Here is a 19,496-nt window from a genome sequence, read left to right on the forward strand (position 1 = left end):
GTGCCGCAATGGTGGTAGGAAATGCTGAACTAAGTTCATGGTAGTCTGGATTTACCATTAGGGTGGGACCCTGAATCAGGCAATGTTGTGAATATGACTGTACTGTCTTTTGATAGTAAACTCCACAAAAAGATGGAAGGATTTTGTTTAGCAGAAAGAAAAGTCAAACATTATTAAAACACAGCCTGAATAGTTAACTTTTTTAATAAGTGACAAGGTAGACAGAATAGAAAACCAAAAAAATTAACAGCTCTTCCTTACCTATTGTGCCTTTACAGGCATGTCCTAGTTTTCACTTAGTCACTTTCTCAGCAGCAGTAAATGAAAAGTGTCCTCAGGTCCATAGGAAGTTCAGCTGATCCTCCTTGACAGCTGGCTCTCTGTCCCTGACTGCAGGCTCAAGTCCTGCTCAAGCACTACAGCTGCTAGCTTCTTGTGGTGTCCCTGTGCCAGCCAGGCACTGTGGTCTTCAGAAGTGTCTCCCCTCAGCCTTCTCTTTCACCATCCCCAGAGAAGGAATGATCTCCTCTTCCAACAATATGAGTATACCTGATCACTTTTTGGACATACATACTTTATAATAGACAACACACAAAGTCAGGAAAAAATATCACCACCACAACCACCCATAACAACAATCCAGAATGAATCAGATTGGAAGCTGATTGTTTGGTACACACTTTTGAGAGAGCTGATTAAATATCTCAGATAGGCCAGCATTTTTAAAGAAAGCATTATATGCCTGCTAAAAAATGTTTCTTGCAAACCAACACAGGTGTGTAAATTCATTGTAATTGTTGCTGTCATTTAAAAAGCTGTGAAAGTCAAGTCATCTCTTTCTCCTTACAAAGGGAATAAAAAGCTTGATTTTAATACAGTGATGAGATCCACCAGATACTGATATTGCCAGTGGAGAAAATAGCATTAGTTTCCCAGCTTTCTGAGATGATCACAGAAAACTGGTAATGGGTCATGTTACTGAATTCACCTGGATGCTTCTGGTGCATGTGATTACTTTGAAGCTCCATTCACGTTTATTTGGCTACATTTCAGAGACAAAAAGTCAACTAAAGTACTTTCTATCTGGATGTAAAATACCATATAGTTATAGTAGTGATGCACTTCCAAAAAGACTGATGTACACGCAGTCTCTTGTAAAGGATTTCTCAGCCAACTAGAATGCTATTTGATGTTACCATTTTATTTTGAGAAACAGCTCTGTCTGGCTTCTGTCTTCTATTCACTTCAAAGCAAGCAATACTCATGATAGTTCAGTAGAACCAAGGAGAGAAATCTCCTGTGTTTTGTATCTTCCTCCATACTTAGTTTATATTATATTTTCTTAAACATTTCTTTTTCTCTATCACTTCTAAATCCTATGGGCCTCCTCCTTAGTGTTTTCCATATTTGTCATGCTAAAATTATCTGCAGTTAAACAGCTAGCACTGGTATTGCTCTTTATAGATATCCTAATGAATTGGGAGCACTGTCTGAGGAAGAACAATATTGCCTCTATTTATGAGCAGTTAATCCTTGAAAGGCTGTATTTACAACAGACATGACTTGAAGCTCAGAGATTTTATACTACGCTGAGTCAAACACTGTGCACATAGCCGGTTTGATGTTTGACACCACTGGTGCATCTGTTGTAGCTGGTGTGAAATGATTGAAGTCTTACATGTGCAAATACGGTCAGTAGACAGGTGGCCTTTTCTTTCCAAAAACAAACAAACAAACACAAAATAACCAAACAGCAAACAGCATCAGCAAGGTAGTCTACAGGGTGCAAATGATCTGTGAGAGGAGGCTAAAATCACAGTGCAATACAGAAAAGAAAAAATATATGCAGTCCAAGAGCCATAACCTGTTAATGAGAACATGGATAAGATGCAACTAAACTGCAGCTCTAATAAAGTAAAGGGGCAGCATTTCTGGGCAAATACATTTCAAAGTGTTTTTGCTTTTATTTAAAAACTCCATAATCTTTTATATGAAAAGCAGATACTGTTAATGATACTATCATGTCTAGATAACTAATCTGTCAATAAATAGTTGAAAGGAAAAAAAATACAGCCAGCTATGAATGACACTTAATAAGCTAGTTGATGTTATTAACAGACATAACAAAACCTTACATACAAGGGGACTGATAGTGAAAGTTTATTAGTTTTCATGTATTAGACACATTTTAGAAAATCTCTTTAGAAAAGAGATTGTTTCTTTGATCATGACAAAACAGTATTGCTTTTTGGCTGAAACTTACAGGAAATATCCTAGTTCTGAGATTAATTTTCTGTCATCGGTGTTGGGGGGCAGCAGGAGGTGGCTCCCTACCAGGGCAGGGGAGCTGGGAGCTGAGGAGAACTCTGGGGCAGGCAGGACTGTGCTGTCACCAACAAGGACAAAACACCTGCCCAAGGCAAGCAGTGCAGGGACAGTGGCAGTGCCTGGGGATAGCCATAGCCCAGGGCAAATTCACAGGGACGAGGACAGGCTGAGGTTGATTCAGAAGGATGTGTCAGTTGTTGAGGGTCAGCAAGGTACATGGCCAGGCACAGGCGTACCTACAGCATAGCTCAGGTGAGGCCCAGGGGCATGGGTCTGAGCTCAAATGCAGCTCCTGCAGAAGGCAAGGTGGCCCCAACAAGGAGCACGTTCTTGCATGGGTCCAACCCAAGGTTACACAGCTGCACCATCCCTGACTTGGCCTTCAGCACAGGCAGCCAAATTACAGAATCACAGCATTGTAGAACGGCTGAGGTTGGCAGGGCCCTCTGGAGGCCATCTGCTAAAACCCCCCAGCTCAAGCAGGGCCACCCAGAGCAGGCTGCCCAGGACCATGTCCAGGCATCTTTTGAAGATCTCTAAGGAGGGAGACTACAAAAGCTTTCTGGCCAACCTGTGCCAGTGCTCCTTCACCTGCACAGTAAGAAAGTGCTTGTACTTGAGGCTTGAGGGAGAGGGAAAATGTTTCCAGAACCTGCTGGTTCCCAAAAATACTCTAGTGTGTGCTCATATAGGCTGCTGAGTGACTTCCTAACAATTTTGTCTATTGGCACCAAATTCAGAAATGTGAAAATTTCACATACATTTCAGTTGTTCTCAGCCTTTTGCTTATTGGATTGTTCTGTATTTTCTTGCCTGCATCCCTTTGCAACACACCACAGTGGTACTGATATCTGTTTTAACAGCCCATCTGACGGAGATGTTCACTGGGAACTGAGAATTCAGAAGTTTCCCATGCTGTGTTTGTCATTCATAGAAACTGATGGGTTACCAGTATTATGGACCAAACCAGATGAGATTTCTTTGGATTTCTCATCCAGTTTGGTCAAAAAGAAAAAATCATATCAAAATCAGGTCAAAAGAAAAATCATGTTAATATCAACATTTATTAAACATAAAGGTCAAATAGTACTAAACAAAAGAACAAATTTGCATAATGTTTCCCATCTGAATACTCTAAAAATTGTTTTGAAGGTGCTTCACTTTTCTTTGTTAGAGAAAGGAAACAAAAATACTTTATATCTTTCAAAAGCCATGGCTACCCTGTGAACCCAATACATTTTCTTCATGTTGTTTCTGTATTAGATTTTTCTTCTGTTTATTGAGTCCTTTCTTTTCAAGAATCAGTTTTTTAAACATAACTTATTTCAAACCAACTCTTGAACTAAGCATCACAGGAGGCAGAGCTACCAGGGTTCTCCATGTTTTTGCAGTCTGCTGGACAGACTACCTTTAATAAAAAATTTGAAATAAATCTGAATGACAAAGAAAGAAGAGTTTGCCATGCTCTTGACGTCTAGAACTTTCATTCCAAATCGGGATGAAACTAACTTTCACAATGTGTAGATCAGCAACAACATTGTATTCACTGTCATACAGTCATAACTTAATTCCTGCCTGTAAACTCTCACTTCCTGATACAAATCCTTTGCTTCAGATGTGACCTGAAAAGCTGTAATTCCCATAGCTAATTATGGGGATTCTCTACTCTCTCTTTTATGATATAAGATAATAATTTCATTGCATCATTTAAGTATTTCCAGTAATATTTTATACCCAACATATGCAGCAAAAGACCAAAGAGTAAACTGTTATATCCATGATGCAGTGTCTGCATCCCTTCTCTCTGCTACTGTAAGAAACCATGATCAAGATCATGATGTGCTGGCTTTCTGCATTTGAAAAGATAGATAGACGAACACTACTCTGGCTTTCAAATGTAGACTTTAACTTTTTTCCCTGCTTTGAATTCAAATTGTATTTCAAATAAACTGTGAGAAATAAATGGGTTCAGGCAAGATATTAAGATAAGAATTCTCTCATTTTTAAATTACTTTGTCACTCACTTCAAACTTAAGCTCAAAGCATTATGTTTCTGTCACACTTCCCTTGTTTCTCAGAAAGTAAGAATGTATATAAGCAGGCAGGCAGAAATGGGAGACTGGCTTTCACCATGCAACTCTTTCATATTCTGGAGATGCTGTACAAAATAGAAGGCCTTCTAAACTTCTGAATCTTCATATACGTTTACCGGTTCAGTGTTTTAGAAATAGTTACACTTCAATACAAAGGTGATATGCAAATAATCCTGTTGAAAACTGAAACCATTGCATAATTTTTTCTAGTTCTTTGTGCCACTGTTGCAAATTGCTTTAAAATTCATAAGAGCAGTATGTCATAACTATCTGCACAGGAAGCAGATTTAAACATTTTTTTCTTTAATGGTTAGCTTGAAAATCTTCACTAGTGCCACTGAGAGGTAATTGTGAAAGAGAAATTGAGTTCTTTACCTCTCAGCAGCTTAACAAAATTCAGAAAAATAAGATGCCAGTGGTATTTCTTATTTTTTTATGAAAACGAGATTTATGTGATTATGCTTTCTGAGCCTGTGTTGGTATATAAATGTACATGGTGCTTTTCTGTATATGTCATTCTGTCAGTTCTATTCCAATAATACTTGTTTCGATTGTCCAATCTCAATCAACTTTACAGAAGCAGAGCAATCTAAACTATATTAAATTCCCAAGAGCTCAATGAAATATGTGACCAGGTAGAGGAAAGAGACTATTTTAAACTTCCCCTGGGGGTGGAAAAATATACCGTGGCTTCAACCACTATGAAATATCAGATAACCTAGTAGAAAAGATAAATTAGGAGTAATATAACCAAGGAAATGTTTCATTTGGAATTTGATAGCAAAATATCCAATTCTCAGTCTAATTTCTTCCCCTGCTATGAAATCTTAGGTGCAAATCTGACATTTTTATGCAGTCAGGATATTAATAATGTCTCTCTCTCTCTCTTTCTTTTGCCCTCCCTTGCTTATGGATTCTATGATGTCTTGTAAGAACTGAACTCATGCTACAATCTTAATATATTTTGGTTTACAAACAAACAGCTGTGAGAAGAAAATCCAATAAAAACTAAGTTTTATAAGTGCTTTTACTCACAAAATTGTTTCTTCATGTTATGCCAGTCATTAGATGGATGTTGGTCAGAAAATAAAAACCCAGAAAAAAAATGATACAAATAACCAGTGTACTGAATTGTGTTTAATGAATATTAGCAGTAATTCTTGCTCATTCTTTTTTTTCAGATGAAGCAGATTGGTCATGATGGCTACAACCCCACCTCTGTAGCTGAATGGTTGGATTCCATTGAATTGGGTGACTATACCAAATCCTTTCTAATTAATGGCTATACATCGATGGACCTTGTGAAAAAAATCTGGGAGATTGAATTAATTAATGTAAGTTGGTCAATTTGTAGCAGTAGCTCCTCCAAAATACGTTACAGCACATGTCCTTACATAGCAAAGTGAAAGCACAAAAGCAAATTGCACTACAAATACCATCATCAAGTACTGTTAATGATTACAGCTTTTATGGCTATACCTAGGCTCACCATACCCTTTGCTTCCATTTGCTTTTCCATTGTCTTTAGCATGGTATTCAATCAGTATGATTGTGTCTGACTTCAGGATGTTGAATGACATTTAAAAATATGTTTTTATAGTTTATAGCTACAAAGCATAAGTCTTCACTTATAAAGTGCTTAACAACAGTACTTCTTATAAAGATACTTAAAGTTTGCTTTTTCCACGTGCTCTGGCTAAGTTAAACTTAAAAGAAAGAAACAAATATAGCCAAGTTATGCTGGGGGGAACAAATATTTTTTAATCACTTTTGCTTGAAACTTTATTTACATGAATCAATTAAATTAGAGGCCCAAATATGGGCAAACATAAACTTTCATTTGGACTGTACTGCATATTAATTTGGAATAAGATGAATTTTGTACTGTTACAGTGAAGACATTGACAGTACAACTCTACCACTGGAATATTCCTGTAAGTTTTGTATCTGAAACTGAGTTGTTTGGTTTTGTAAAAGATAATTATAGCTTTGGATCTGCTGTGACTTTTGAAATCAACTATATCATCATATTATCTGATCTTTAAGGCAGTCCCTATATGGACAAAAGTTCAATGTCGTATTTTACCAGTTCTTTACAGACAAAAAGCTGTGCTCTTCCTTCCCATATAGAAGGTCCTGCATCTCTGCCTCTAATTAGTGCCTAGTTCCCAGAAGAGTGAAAGGGCTACCAGTAGCCATAGGCAATCAAGCATAAGATAGAGCAGCTGATATAGCTTTAAAGTGGGGAACAGTTCCCACTTCCCTCCAAGCTAGAGAAATGGAAAATATAAGGATGGTGCAAAGCCATGCTCCAGCACAGTAGCTGGTGTACAAGGTACAAGCATGTATATTGCGAGACCAGTGTTTAAAAGAGCTATTTCATATTAACTGAAAGACAAAGCTATTACTTGTTAAAATTTATTTTCTTACCATCACACTAAGGTTAATTTTAGCTAGCGTGAAAATGTAGAATTAAGAGTAAGGATCAAAGTCAACCTTATGTGTTCAGTCTGTTGCATTCAATGTATGTTGTAGGTGTATAAAGGAAGTTAGGATATGATTGATTTTATGGCCGTCTGCTGCTAAGCTATTTATAACTGTAATTCTTTTTTTCTGTAAGCAGCTGAAATTTTAATAAGAACTAGAACCTTATATAACTGAAAAACCAGCACTGAGTTGAAAAAAGTGGAAGTCTCTGCTCACATTACCTTTTGTAACATTATTTTGCATCCCAACCATTTTGCCATTGTCAATTCAGAAACAAATTACCCTTTAGCTCCCCCAAGTGGATCATTAAATCCTCATTAAAGGCTTGTGGTTTAATTCCAAACTTACTTAAACTGATGAAATGGGAAGTACCTGCACTGAAGTTAACAGGAATGCACTTCTGTAAAATTAGTATAAACGAAACCAGTACATACCTCTCTAATTTCAAGGCTTAACAGCATGTTCTCATTTAAGGCCTGTGCTTTTTGGGAAAACATTCCTTTTTGCCATGGTTTGCAAGGAGGAGCTGTTAAACAGTTGCTAAAATATTTGTATAGTTATAGATACCCAAACAGTATATATTTTTCCCACCTGATATAATATCGTATTGTGTTGTTCAAGAGCACAGTAAGTAAACCAGTTCTACATTCTCAGAATTTTCTTTTTAGTCTAGTCAATATGTATTTCCTTTCTTTTTTTTTTTTTCCTGATTTTTCCCACCAATCAGTAGTATCTAATCATAAAGAAATAATTGTCTCCTAAGAAAATCTGTAGCTCAGAGAAGTATTTATTGTTATTTTGCTGTTTGGATGGAGGGGAATCTTTCAGAAATGGATAAAAAATTGGTCTGAGGCACTGTGAAGTCTGACAGAACAAGATGCTTATCTCTGACCTGTAGTCCTGCCATCTCAAATCAATTTCACAGGCTTCACCTCCCCATTCAGACCACGGCAAACAAGACCTTATTACAGAAGGTTTTTCATGAAGCATCATGATTTTTCATAAGCATCAAAAACACTAACAGTGGAATTATGACTTCTGTATTTAGTAGTTCAGAATCCAGGCACTTGGAAAATAACAGGAAATCCCAGCCCAACATCTTGAAAAGAATTCAAAGTACCCTTGGTTTTGTGGTTCTTAGTACTTCAGTTGTAGATTGAGCAAGAAATTTCATTTGTATCTACTCCAAGTACTCAACAGAAACATAACAAAAGGGTTACAGATATGATAACTTTTTCATTTTAGCCATCAGTTAAACAGTTGCAGCGACTGAATTTGACAGAAAAGCCGGTCTTGCTTCCTATTTCTTAGTCGGTACTTCTTTCCATTATGCTATTGGGAAATCATCCATGGCTTCTGGAGTGCTAGAAACAGATTTGAGGGTAGATATATTTTATTAAGTAAAGTAGCACAGCTGAAAGGGTAGGGGAGACAAGGAGACAACATTTGCTTTTGCACAAGCCCTTCTTTACATTCTAAAAAAATGAAAATTCTTTACTATATTCTTTCTACACTTTTTGTCATCATCAATTCATATGCTGGTGGATGAAGTTCATGAGGTCTTAGATTTTTTCCTATGCTAATAATAAGGTCATTCTTTATCGTAATGACATCTAATATGCCATTGTGAGTTTTACTGATGACATGTCTCTGAACTTCCATGTGTGATGCTGACCAAGGTGTTCTATTTCTATTTCAATACATAAATCTATTAAATTAAGTTATTAAAGCAAACAGTCCATTTTGGGGGAAGAAAAAAAAGCAGAGAGCATATTCTGAAAGTCTCCCTGCAGCTGAATGAAGCTAGCCTCCATAAATTCCTTTGATAAACTATAACAGGTGGAGAGAGGTAGGATCATGCAGAGGATGATTCAAAGTGGTTAAATTATGGCTAATTATCTGGATTGCTTCCTAGAGGAATTTGTCTCTCCCTACTGACTTGTAGAGATGCTAAGAAGATTAGTTTTAGTACATTAAAGTTAACCTTTGTGAGTTACTCCTTACTCCCATGGGAAACTGGAATGATCAGAGCTTTAAATATTCCTAAAAAGAACATCTTTTACTTTTATTTCTGACACTATTTTACTATCCTTGGAAGTTAGCATCTAGTCAAGCACATTTGGAAAAAGTGAGAGGAGAATGCCAAGCACATGAGAAAAGAAGAAGTTCCAAGACGCCAGCGGTAAAGGCCATCTTCCTTCAGCTTCTCTGGTCTTCCAGCTACCTTATTGGCAGAAACAATTTTAATATGCAGCTTTCTGCATCAAGTTAATGTCAGCTCTAATTTATGTGCTAGTCTCTTTTGGACTTTTATGTATACATACGTATAATGTTTGTTCTTTCAAGCACAATCAAGCAGCAATTACTTAAAGCAATTGTATCATAAAAGTCATTTAAAAAGTAATGAATTTGTGTTATCTTTCATCAGCCTTTCCAGCCCTTTTTCAACAAGCCAGACTTTGGAGTTTAGATTCTGTTTCACTAATTTATTTCTCATTTAGATCAAGAATTTTCCCAAATTCATTGCCTAATTTCTCAGGTGTGTGCTTCTTGGGACACATTGGTCTAATTACACAGAATGACAGAATGGTTGAGGTTAGAAGGGACTTCTGAAGATCACCCAGTCCAACCCCCCGCCAAGCAGGATCACCTAGAGCACATTGTGCAGGATGGCATCCAGGTGGGTTTTGAATATCTCCAGAGAAGGAGAATTCACAACCTCTCTGGGCAACCTGTTCCAGTGCTCTGTCACCTTCATGGTAAAGTATCCTCTCACATTCAGATGGAACTTCCTGTGCTTCAGTTTGTGCCGGTTGAAGTACAATTGCCTTGTCCTTAGATTTTAAGTATTCAGGATATGCCTTTTCCCAGAACTGGCTTTTCCAATACTTCTGTTTTTATCTCCCAGATTCCTTGGCTCAGTAGAAAGGTCAAATTCTATACTCAGATTCAGATACCGTCTATTCAATGCTGTAGCTATGTGTAACATTTCTGAAAAATGTCTAATCTGCTGAAAGAAGTCCACTATGTTCTGAAATCCCATAACCCATCTAAAGTATGTACCTTGCTTTAAAGGATAAATGCTATTCTACATGACTAATCGTATTATTCTTGTCTGTTATTCTGGATTACTTACGTAACCCTCCCCCTCTGGGATTCACTCTGTTCACAGAACTTTTACCAGAAAGATTCTTCATGCAAGATATAAACAAGTTAAAAGTACGAAGTGAGTTATTTATTGTCTAATACACACAATACATTGCAGGACTAATGAACTAAGCATTAAATCACCCTCCTCCCCACCAAATGAGTCACTCAGTCTACTGGGCGAGTAGTCATCAGTCAGGTAGGGAAGCGCTGGCCTTTGCTGCTCTGTGGAACAGGATAATCTATGATGTTGCTGAATTCCTGTCGTCCGATTCCCTTTTTTCCTTTGGATTTTATGCCTTTTCATTAGAGAGTTGTTATTACTGAATCCTCAAGGTGCTGGTTTCCCCAGCCTCAACAATCCTACTTATGTCTGCAATTTCACCTTTCTTATCTTGTGTGCTTCTAGCCTATGTACTCTCTCACAGCTCCTTCTCACGCCCTAGCACTTTTCTCAAAAGAAAACTGAGAATGGTTACACAGCTGTGTTATCCTGAAAGTAGGCCTAGAATCACAGATAGATGAACTCCTGGGAGGAAGGGTGCATGCAAGTGGCCTGGTTTAAATTTCTTCTCAAGTAGTTCATTCTGCATTGTGAGCCTCTTCTATTTTTGTACAATGATCTTTCACATGGATGATTCAGTCTTTTCTTTAAAATTAATGTTAACAAAATAGTTTCATAAATTCAATTAGATTCCAGATTTTGAGCTTTTGGGGAAGTGTTAATGATACAGTCTCGCCCAACTTGTATTCCTGGTTTATATTAGGATATGATTGCTGTTCAGGATCAGATCAAAGATACTACAGAAAGGAAATAGCTACCAAAGGACTGTCTCCCATTAGTTTATAACTAAATACTTTGGACTATCCACAATATTGTTGGCAAGTTTCACAATTTAAATATGCACTGTGTGAAAAAGTGACTCTTTATTTAGAGCTGCTACATGATATTTTCACTGCAGCTAACTAGATTTTGTACTGTAGTAACAAAAGTGCATAAAAATGGCCATACTTAAACAGATCAGAGGCTCTACCTTGCCCACTGGGCTGTTGTCCTGGTTTCAGTTAGGACAGAGTTAATTTTCCTCCTAGTAGCTGGCAGGGTGCTATGTTTTGGATTAGAATGAGAAGAGCGCTGATAACATGCTGATGTTTTAATTGTTGTAGAGCAGTGCTTACACCAAGCCAAGGACTTTTCAGCCTCTCTCTGTCCTGCTAGCGAGCAGGCTAGGGATGCAGCAGGAGCTGGGAGGGAACAGACCCAGGACAGCTGACCCAAACTGGCCAAAGGGGTATTCCATACCATCTGACATCATGCTGAACAATATATAGGGGTGGCTAGCCGGGGTGGAGGGGGGGGCCAGCTGCTCGGGGATAGGCTGGGCATCGGTCAACGGGTGGTGAGCAATTGCATTGTGCATCACTTATTTCGTACACATTATTACTATTAATACTATTATTATTATTATTATTATTATTATTATTATTATTATTGTTGTTGTTGTTGTTATTCTTTTCCCTGTCTTAATAAACTGTCTTTATCTCAACTCACAGACTTCACTTTCCCGTTTCTCTCCCCCATCCCGGAGAGGGAGGGGGGAGGGTGAGCGAACGGCTGTGTGGTGTTTGACTGCCAGCCAGGCTAAACCACAACAGCTGTCTATAAAAATGACTTTAAACAGGTGACCAGGGAAAGCTATGTAAAAAGGACAAGTGTATTACAAGCTATCTGCACGGTATTCTTCTCGTCATTAATCATGCTCAGCTGATGGATTTCTGGAACTGGGGCATTTCTTCACAACTGGTCCTTGTCTTTCTTACCTTGAAAAGCTTACAATCATCATCAAATTTTGTGATCTTACTGCTAGTCCTCTTTCCTCTGGAATTTATAAATATATTGAACAGCAGATGTCTATTCACAAATCTACTCAGAAATTCACTAGGAACCTTATTCCACTGTGAAAACTGTGTTTTCTTCTACAGTTTCCTGTTTTAACAATCTATTTGGCCATAAAAGAACCTCTTCTTATGGCATCATGCCATGATTGGTTTTTGTTTGTTTGACTGTTTTTTGTTTGTTTGTTTGTTTGTTTTTTGTACAAGCCTTTTGAGATTGGGTTTGTCAAAAGACTTCAGAAATCCAGACAAGCTGTATCAAACATATCATCAACTTTATCTATGTATTTTTTGACTGTTTCAAAGAGTTCTAATAGGCTTTTTAGATATGAGGTGCCTTTACAACAGTCACTTTGACTCTTCCTGGTTATATTTATCCATGTGTCCACATGGATACATTATTAATGCATTATTAAATTCTTACTAATTTGCCTTGGACATGCTTAGAGGCCTTTATTTCCACAAATCTTCCATGAAACTCTTTTTTAAAATTAGCATCAATTTTTTCACCCTCAGATAGCAAGGTTTTCAAGAAGTTCATCCCTGACTTCCTTCTCTATTTATCTTTTTCTGTTCTATGGTTCATTTTACACTTCTATCATTTCTTTCAGTCATCTCTTCTACAAACTGAAGAGTTTTGCAAAATGGCTAAACTTAGCCATTTCATACTTTCAGAATTCCTTGTCCTGTATCTTTCTAGTGCTTCTCTGTACAATTATGATGCACAGAATGCCAGCTACACAATCCTAATTTCAAAGTCAGAATTACTTTATTCATATTAAACCTGCATCTAAGGATATAAATAATAGTGACCTCTGTATTGAACTTAGCTCTCAAAGCTCTTCTGAGGCCTTAGACAACTAATGCACCTACAATGTCAGTAGAACTTAAAGTCTCTGCTTAAAAGACTTGAAAATGGACCACATACTGCATTCAGATTTCTTGACAAGGTTAATGTCTCGCTTAGCAGCCTCTCCATCTTCTCCAACAAAACAGATAGCAACTTCACAGCTTGACTGGGTAATACACACCAAATGGATGGATTTTGTACAGTGCTCACTTGACAGCTTAATTTCTCATGCTCTACAGCATGAAAGATGCCTTTTTCTTAGGAGGGCTGTCCTTCAGATTCTGTTTGACAAATTATTCTGCAACTCTTCTCTTGTTAATACTTAATTTCCCAAGTGTACCACTCTGCAAAGGCAGATTTTGAGGAAGAATGAAGCACTACATCTCAAAAACATATCCTTATACATTGCAATTGCAGACCTACAATTCTCATTCCTTTTCCTCTCTGACTCAGAGCCCTGTGCTAAATTTCAGGTCGTTGAAAGAATTAAGACTGTTTGGAGCCACAGTCCTTTCTGATCTCCAAGAGACACTGCTGACTGATAAAGATGCCCATAGCTCTTCTTGTAAAGCTTTGTAAATGGCACCATTTTTGATAATCAGAAGAGCTTTCAAGACTATAAATCTGCATTAGCAATAGTCTGTGGGATTTCAACTTATTAGGAACCTTATTAAAAATAATTTCTATAGTTGTTTAATTTAGAAAAATTCTCTGTATGACATTTTCTTGTTCATGCCTTTCCAAATATTCAGGAGCATTTTGCTAGTATAATTGATTAAGAAAGTATTTGAAATTAATTTATGTGAACAAATATTTTTAAAACAGCTACAAAGATGCACATGTGCACACACATGTGTATATATTTATTTATATTTAAATGTATATAACTGAAAGTAAAGAATTATGCAGCAAGCTAAATGATGGACTCTCACCCTTCAAATATAAGTGCCACTTCTGCAGAGACAACCATGTTTATGTACTGGTGCAAAATAAAACGTCTTGTATTCCAAAGGTTCTAGGTAGTGTAGAATGAGAGAATCTCTCTGCCATCCTGCAAAAGGAAATGGGCTTGTTTACTAAGAAACAGATATTTCCACCCTATGAAAATTTTGTGAGAATCTCTAAAATTCTTTGCCAGGAAGGCTGAACTTTCGGTCTTCACATTCATTAGTCAGGTAATAATCTGTGCATTAAGACACTTAGGAGAATCTTGTCTACTACATTTGTGGTGTTTTATATGTTAAATAACTGCAATTTTGAAATGGCTAATTCACAGCCTTTATTGATATGAGAAAACATGAAAGAAACTTTCTATAAACGCTCAAATTCTCTGGCTTATCTGTTTGCAAAACTATCCTGATTTGCTTAAATAATATGATCAAGTATTAAACAGTTTTTTTGACAGCAGGATAGTTGTTTATACATTTGAAATCATGTATACTGAAGATGGGTCTGAAACAGAAGAGCTTTCATCATGATGCATGATTTCTTGCTGCATTATTTCTTGATGAGCTAAGGCATGTATATGGATTTGCTCAGTTGCTCCTACATTAGTAGAACAATGCCTCAAATGACATTACATTAATTCGTGTGAGCTGCTACAGTTGTAAGTAACTCTCTAAATTACTCTATTTGCCTTTGAAATGGGATCAGTAAGTTCACTGCATGTATAAAAAAAGCTATGAAATATTATACAAGTAGCATTTTTTCCCATACACGATAGCTGTGTAGATTTTGTTATCCACAGCACCCACAGAGGTCTCAAAAAGGTTTTAATAATGCACATTTTTGTTCCTTTTGCAAGTATGATATTCTTAACAATTGCAATTGTGTAGTAAATTTGCTCTATTGGATCTTGCATTTTAAAAGATTCTGCAGTCAGATTCTTTCTGCTTTGAATACTGCTAGCAGCTCCATCAGTCACTCAGTTCGTAAATGATTGTGGATTTTAGTGATCATTTAGAAATGGTTGTTATGTTGTAGCAATGCAATGGCAGTCTCTAGCAATCCTAGTGGAAGTGCTTTTATCCTCAACAAATCCATGTACCAGTATTGTAACTTTATATTATGTTTAACTCTTTTGTACAATTTCTGCATGTAACATTTTGAATAGATAGTGGTCTTGGCTTCTTGAGTGATTTGATGTACAAACTTCCATCTGTTCCTCATGGTAATGCAAAATACTTTTTAAATATGCCATCATCTTTTGCCTACACTGCCATTTGCAAAAGATCGGAAGACAATGTAAAACACGGCAATTTCTTCAAGCCATCCGCTATTTACCTCTTTCTACTTCCACCTTGGATCATAACAGTGTTTAGACAGGGGAAAGGGGGAGGAAAAACACTTCTTCTAGTTTAAACACAGTGCTTTGGTTCAAATACAAGGGAAGAAAAGAAGAGAAAGCATTTGTACTGTGAGGATTTTCACAGCATTTACTTTTTTGATAATATAATTCTTTAGTCCATCCAGTATCATTTTACACTACAGATTACTTAAGTAAAAGAGACTATCTAAGTATTTTACAATAATTTCCCTGGTGCTGTATTTATATTTCCTTATATTTTGACAGTAATTTAAAAAACTCCATTTCTGATTTTAAAAATACAGTAAAATAACAGTGTTTGATCATTAAATCAAGTAACTGAAATTTGCAATTTCTTTTAATGTTTCCTATTTCCTCAATGTATTTCTAATTTTAAAGATTTCAGTCATATCAAAATGATATAATTTTTACAATGAGTTACCTCTTTTTTGAGGTAAATCTTTGCTCTTATATTAGAATTCTTAAAACCTTTTTTTTTTTTCTCTCTCTCTCTCTCTTTCTCTCTTTTTTCTTTCTCTCTGCCCCATGTGCTCTTCAAAACAAATTATAATCAGGTAGTGATTGGCAGCAATTTTTAGCACTAATAATCAAAGCTGAGCAATTTTAGCACCTATTGTGTTCCACCTGCAGGATCATTTTCTTGTCCTGTAACACACTAGGTAGCACAAATGATTGATTTGTAATGCAAGATAATTTTTTTATTAAAGCTCTGCCTAGTGCTAGAGAGGGTATCATCTCTGAAGTATCCTAACAAAATCTCCTTTCATTCAGGCAGCAAATAAATTGCCTTATCATCTGATTTTCTGTCTAAAATGTTACTGTTTTATAAAAAGGTTCGTACTTCAAGATTCAGAATGTGATCTTTCTGGAGAGTACAACTGAAGAAGCTCAAGCCAAGAGTTCTTACTCCCTTTAAATAAGCTAGAAAATAACCTCTCTGCAGAGCCTACAAGCTCTCTACAAAAACAAACAAAAAAGAAAAAAAGATAAAATAAATAGTAACTAAATATTTTGTTGCCCTAGGCAACAACTTGTTCCGCCCTCAGTGTCTTAGAAGAGCCCTGAACAAAGAGTTATATTTTATCAATTTAACCTTTTCAGTGTTGGGGAGCCTGTAGGAAAACTTGGTTTCTATTTTAAAATCATGTCCTTTTTCATATCCTTCAATCTGATGTTTAGATATTTTAGACACATCGTACTTCAAATATGGCCCCCCAAACATTCGGTCTAAACATTAATTACATTAAACATTCATTACAATAATAATTGTACATTGTAATAGAAGGTAGATTCTTTAAAAAGATTTCATTATGAGTATTTACATTTTGTTTTCTAGACAATTTGTGCTAATTTTGCTGAAATAAAATGCTTGTTTCATCTGTTTTCATTTTCATTTTCATCCCCAAAAACCTACCTCTCATGGTTTTAGCTTGTCATTTTAAAATAGATTATGTTGATTGAAGGTCAGTGTGAAATACCTGAAGTTCATCATGGATAAAAGCAAGTGAATATATTAATGTAAATATTGTAAACCTCTACTTCTGCCTTTACTTTGAAGAAATTTGGCCAGTTATAAAAATCATAAAGAAGTATCCCCTGTTTGCAAGGAAACAATACTAGTGAATGTTTTACATAATGTTTTAGAGGACTACAGTACTATTTTGGTGCTTTTAAAAGAATACTGGGATTTTCAACTAACTTTCTTTCAGCAGTGTGCAAAGGAGAAATCATTCCCCTTTAAAGTGTTTTATTATTTTTTTCTACTTCTTCATTGCTTTATAGGATATTGTGATGGGTTAATATTTCCCATAAAAAATCCCAAGAATGTATCAGATCTTGACTTGCATCATTTGTCTTCTGTTCACCACTGGTTTTAATAGTTAAGGGTACAGAGGACTGAACGGTAGTCATTTTAGCTAAAAGGATGTTGACGTTCAGAGTCATTTTAGAAATATTCTCCCTGCACAGCAGATTTTGTTAACATTCTCAAGTGTAAGACCAAATGCAGTGCTGTGCCATGTAGACCTATCAGAGTGCTTAATGTACCAGAAATAGGACAACAGCATTACCCTGTGTCTTCCGCCTGATTCTCCCTTCTCACATTGTTCACAGCCAGCTTGGATATCCCTGCAATCCTCTGCATTTGTATCATACAGACACAGCCTGGATTTCAAAAAAGAGTGAAAAGTATTATACCAAGAGTATTAATAGAAGTAAGGTCAGATTTTTTGAACACAGTAAGGATGAGAGGAAAGGAAATATTCATATAGCTGGAAACGATGCATTGGTTCTATTGTAGCCTAAAGCCAACAGGGCTTGAGTCCCTAATGTAATCTTCAAGGATTTTACTCTTCATTGTTTTTAACTTTTAAAGGAAAAAGGGTTCAGTCACTTTTTATAAGAGGCAATTCAAAATAGCTGGTGGTGCTGAGAAACCTTTCGTATTCAGTCTATATTATTTCAAAATTAGATATTGTTATCTCTAGTTGCCAATTTTCAACAGATGTAGATACCATATTGGCAGCCCCCCTGTTTACACCCTTGAAATAGTTATTGACAGGTATTTGTGATCCCTTTCATAATGATCATGTCATCACAAGGCTATGTACATTTAACTCCTGATTTATATTCCTACATTAGTTTGCACTTTTCCTTGCTTGGTTTAAAGAATGTTCTTAATATCATGTAGAGATCTTAAAAATGCAGCATTCATCTGAAAGTCGTGTGTTGTATAATTTCAAATTCAATTCCATAATTCAAAAAAAAAAAAAAAAGAGAGAGAGAGAGAAAACGCAGTTAAAAATTATATGTGCAATGATATTCAGTGATATTCAGATAAATGATAACATAGCTGTTGCAAATCTGTTATTAGTCTGTTAATAGAAAATGAAAGATCTTTCTGCTTTTTTGGGGTTCAAAAGACAAAGTCAGTCTCAAAGTCTCTTACAGTGTTTATCTATTTTTGTTCATCAATGAGTTAGACATCTGATTTAGATGCAGTAAGGAGAGAATCTAGTGAGAAATATAGTTTAATCTTACTTATACTATTTTTTAGATGTTGAAAGATGGACCAGAACCTGTCTGAGACAGAGTTATGTTCCACAATTGAATTAGTCAGAAAAAGGGCATGCACCTGTTTTCCAGATAGCTGTTTTTATTATTGTAGAAGAGTCAGGCCAAGTCCTTGGCCATTCTGTTTTTCTCAGAGTCTAGACTGCATGCTACCATTTCAAACAGCAAATTAAAAAATAAACATATTGTACAGATGCAGGTGAGCTGCTATTGACTGTCTGGCAATCACCATAACTGAAAAGAATTTCTTGTCATCCCCTCTTTCACAAGCATGATCTACCTGAAGATGGAAAGTCTTCTGTCATAATGTCTTTGTTTCAAATACCCTTCAGGAAAGCCAAATAAATAAATAATAAAAATATAAATAAATATATTAATATATAAATAAATAAATAAATAAAAACACGTGCATATATAAAGCAACAGCAGAAGAATTACGCATATCTAAGTACTTTAAACATTTGTGTTCCCACATGCAATATGGTTCTACTGTGTTTTCTGTGAACGTAACCAAACACAAGGCTTGTGCTTCCTGTCTTATGAGTTACATTTAGTTAAGATTTATATAAGCAATATCAAAGTCATACCCGAGGAGGATGGATGACAAAGCATTGAGCTAGTTCATAAATTTACATTATTAAAGAGTAGTCAGAGGTCTATGCTGCTTCTTTTGCTGAAGCTGAGAACAATTTGCAAGCAGAAATAATTCTTCTTACCTGCTTTTAATAGCAAAGGTCATTAGCTTGGGTTATCTGCTTTGATCTGTGAACATTTTTGTGTTAATCTGTGGCTCCCTGGGAAGTAGAAGCAGTAAGATGTGACTTAATGTGAGAGAAAAAAAAAATGACAGAAGTTTTGTTTGCCTTTAAGCATATGGAGTGGTTGGCTTTGGAAATTCGCTAGAACAAAAGCGTGGGAAAGAGGAAACTGTGAACAGGGGACAGTAGTAAATGAGGGAGTTATAAGCAAGGATGAGATGTCAAGAGTGGGAAACAACTGTCATTAGATTTCTTAGCAAGAAAGTTTAGAAATATATAGTGGAGTAACATACACGGGGTATATAAGTATCATTAAAAAAAAAAATTAGGTGAAGTCCCTACTTTATATCTGCAATGTAAATATATGACCACACTAGTATATGGAGAGTTTCAAATATTCAGAATTATTTTCACAATTAGGTTTTCCATGTTTTCCTTTGGTCTTCATATTTGTTAGCTTGCTAGCTCTTTGTGGCAGAGAATCATCTTCATGGATAGCTATAGAGCTTCTAGAACAATCTCTAAAATATGATCTAAAA

The 19,496-nt window shown here is 36.1% G+C and overlaps 1 protein-coding gene across 4 annotated transcripts in view; it reads left to right on the forward strand.

Moving 5' to 3' along the window:
- The window catches only part of ANKS1B (ankyrin repeat and sterile alpha motif domain containing 1B), a 439,810-nt gene that overhangs the window by 276,552 nt on the left and 143,762 nt on the right, over positions 1-19,496 (forward strand). For all 4 annotated transcript variants that reach the window (XM_035551795.2, XM_035551794.2, XM_050708106.1 and 1 more), the window contains one exon: positions 5,603-5,755. In XM_035551795.2, the coding sequence (XP_035407688.1) occupies positions 5,603-5,755 (153 nt within the window). The remainder of the gene's footprint in view (positions 1-5,602; positions 5,756-19,496) is intronic.

This window comes from Cygnus atratus, chromosome 1 (assembly GCF_013377495.2).
Source record: "Cygnus atratus isolate AKBS03 ecotype Queensland, Australia chromosome 1, CAtr_DNAZoo_HiC_assembly, whole genome shotgun sequence".
Taxonomy (NCBI): Eukaryota; Metazoa; Chordata; class Aves; order Anseriformes; family Anatidae; genus Cygnus; species Cygnus atratus.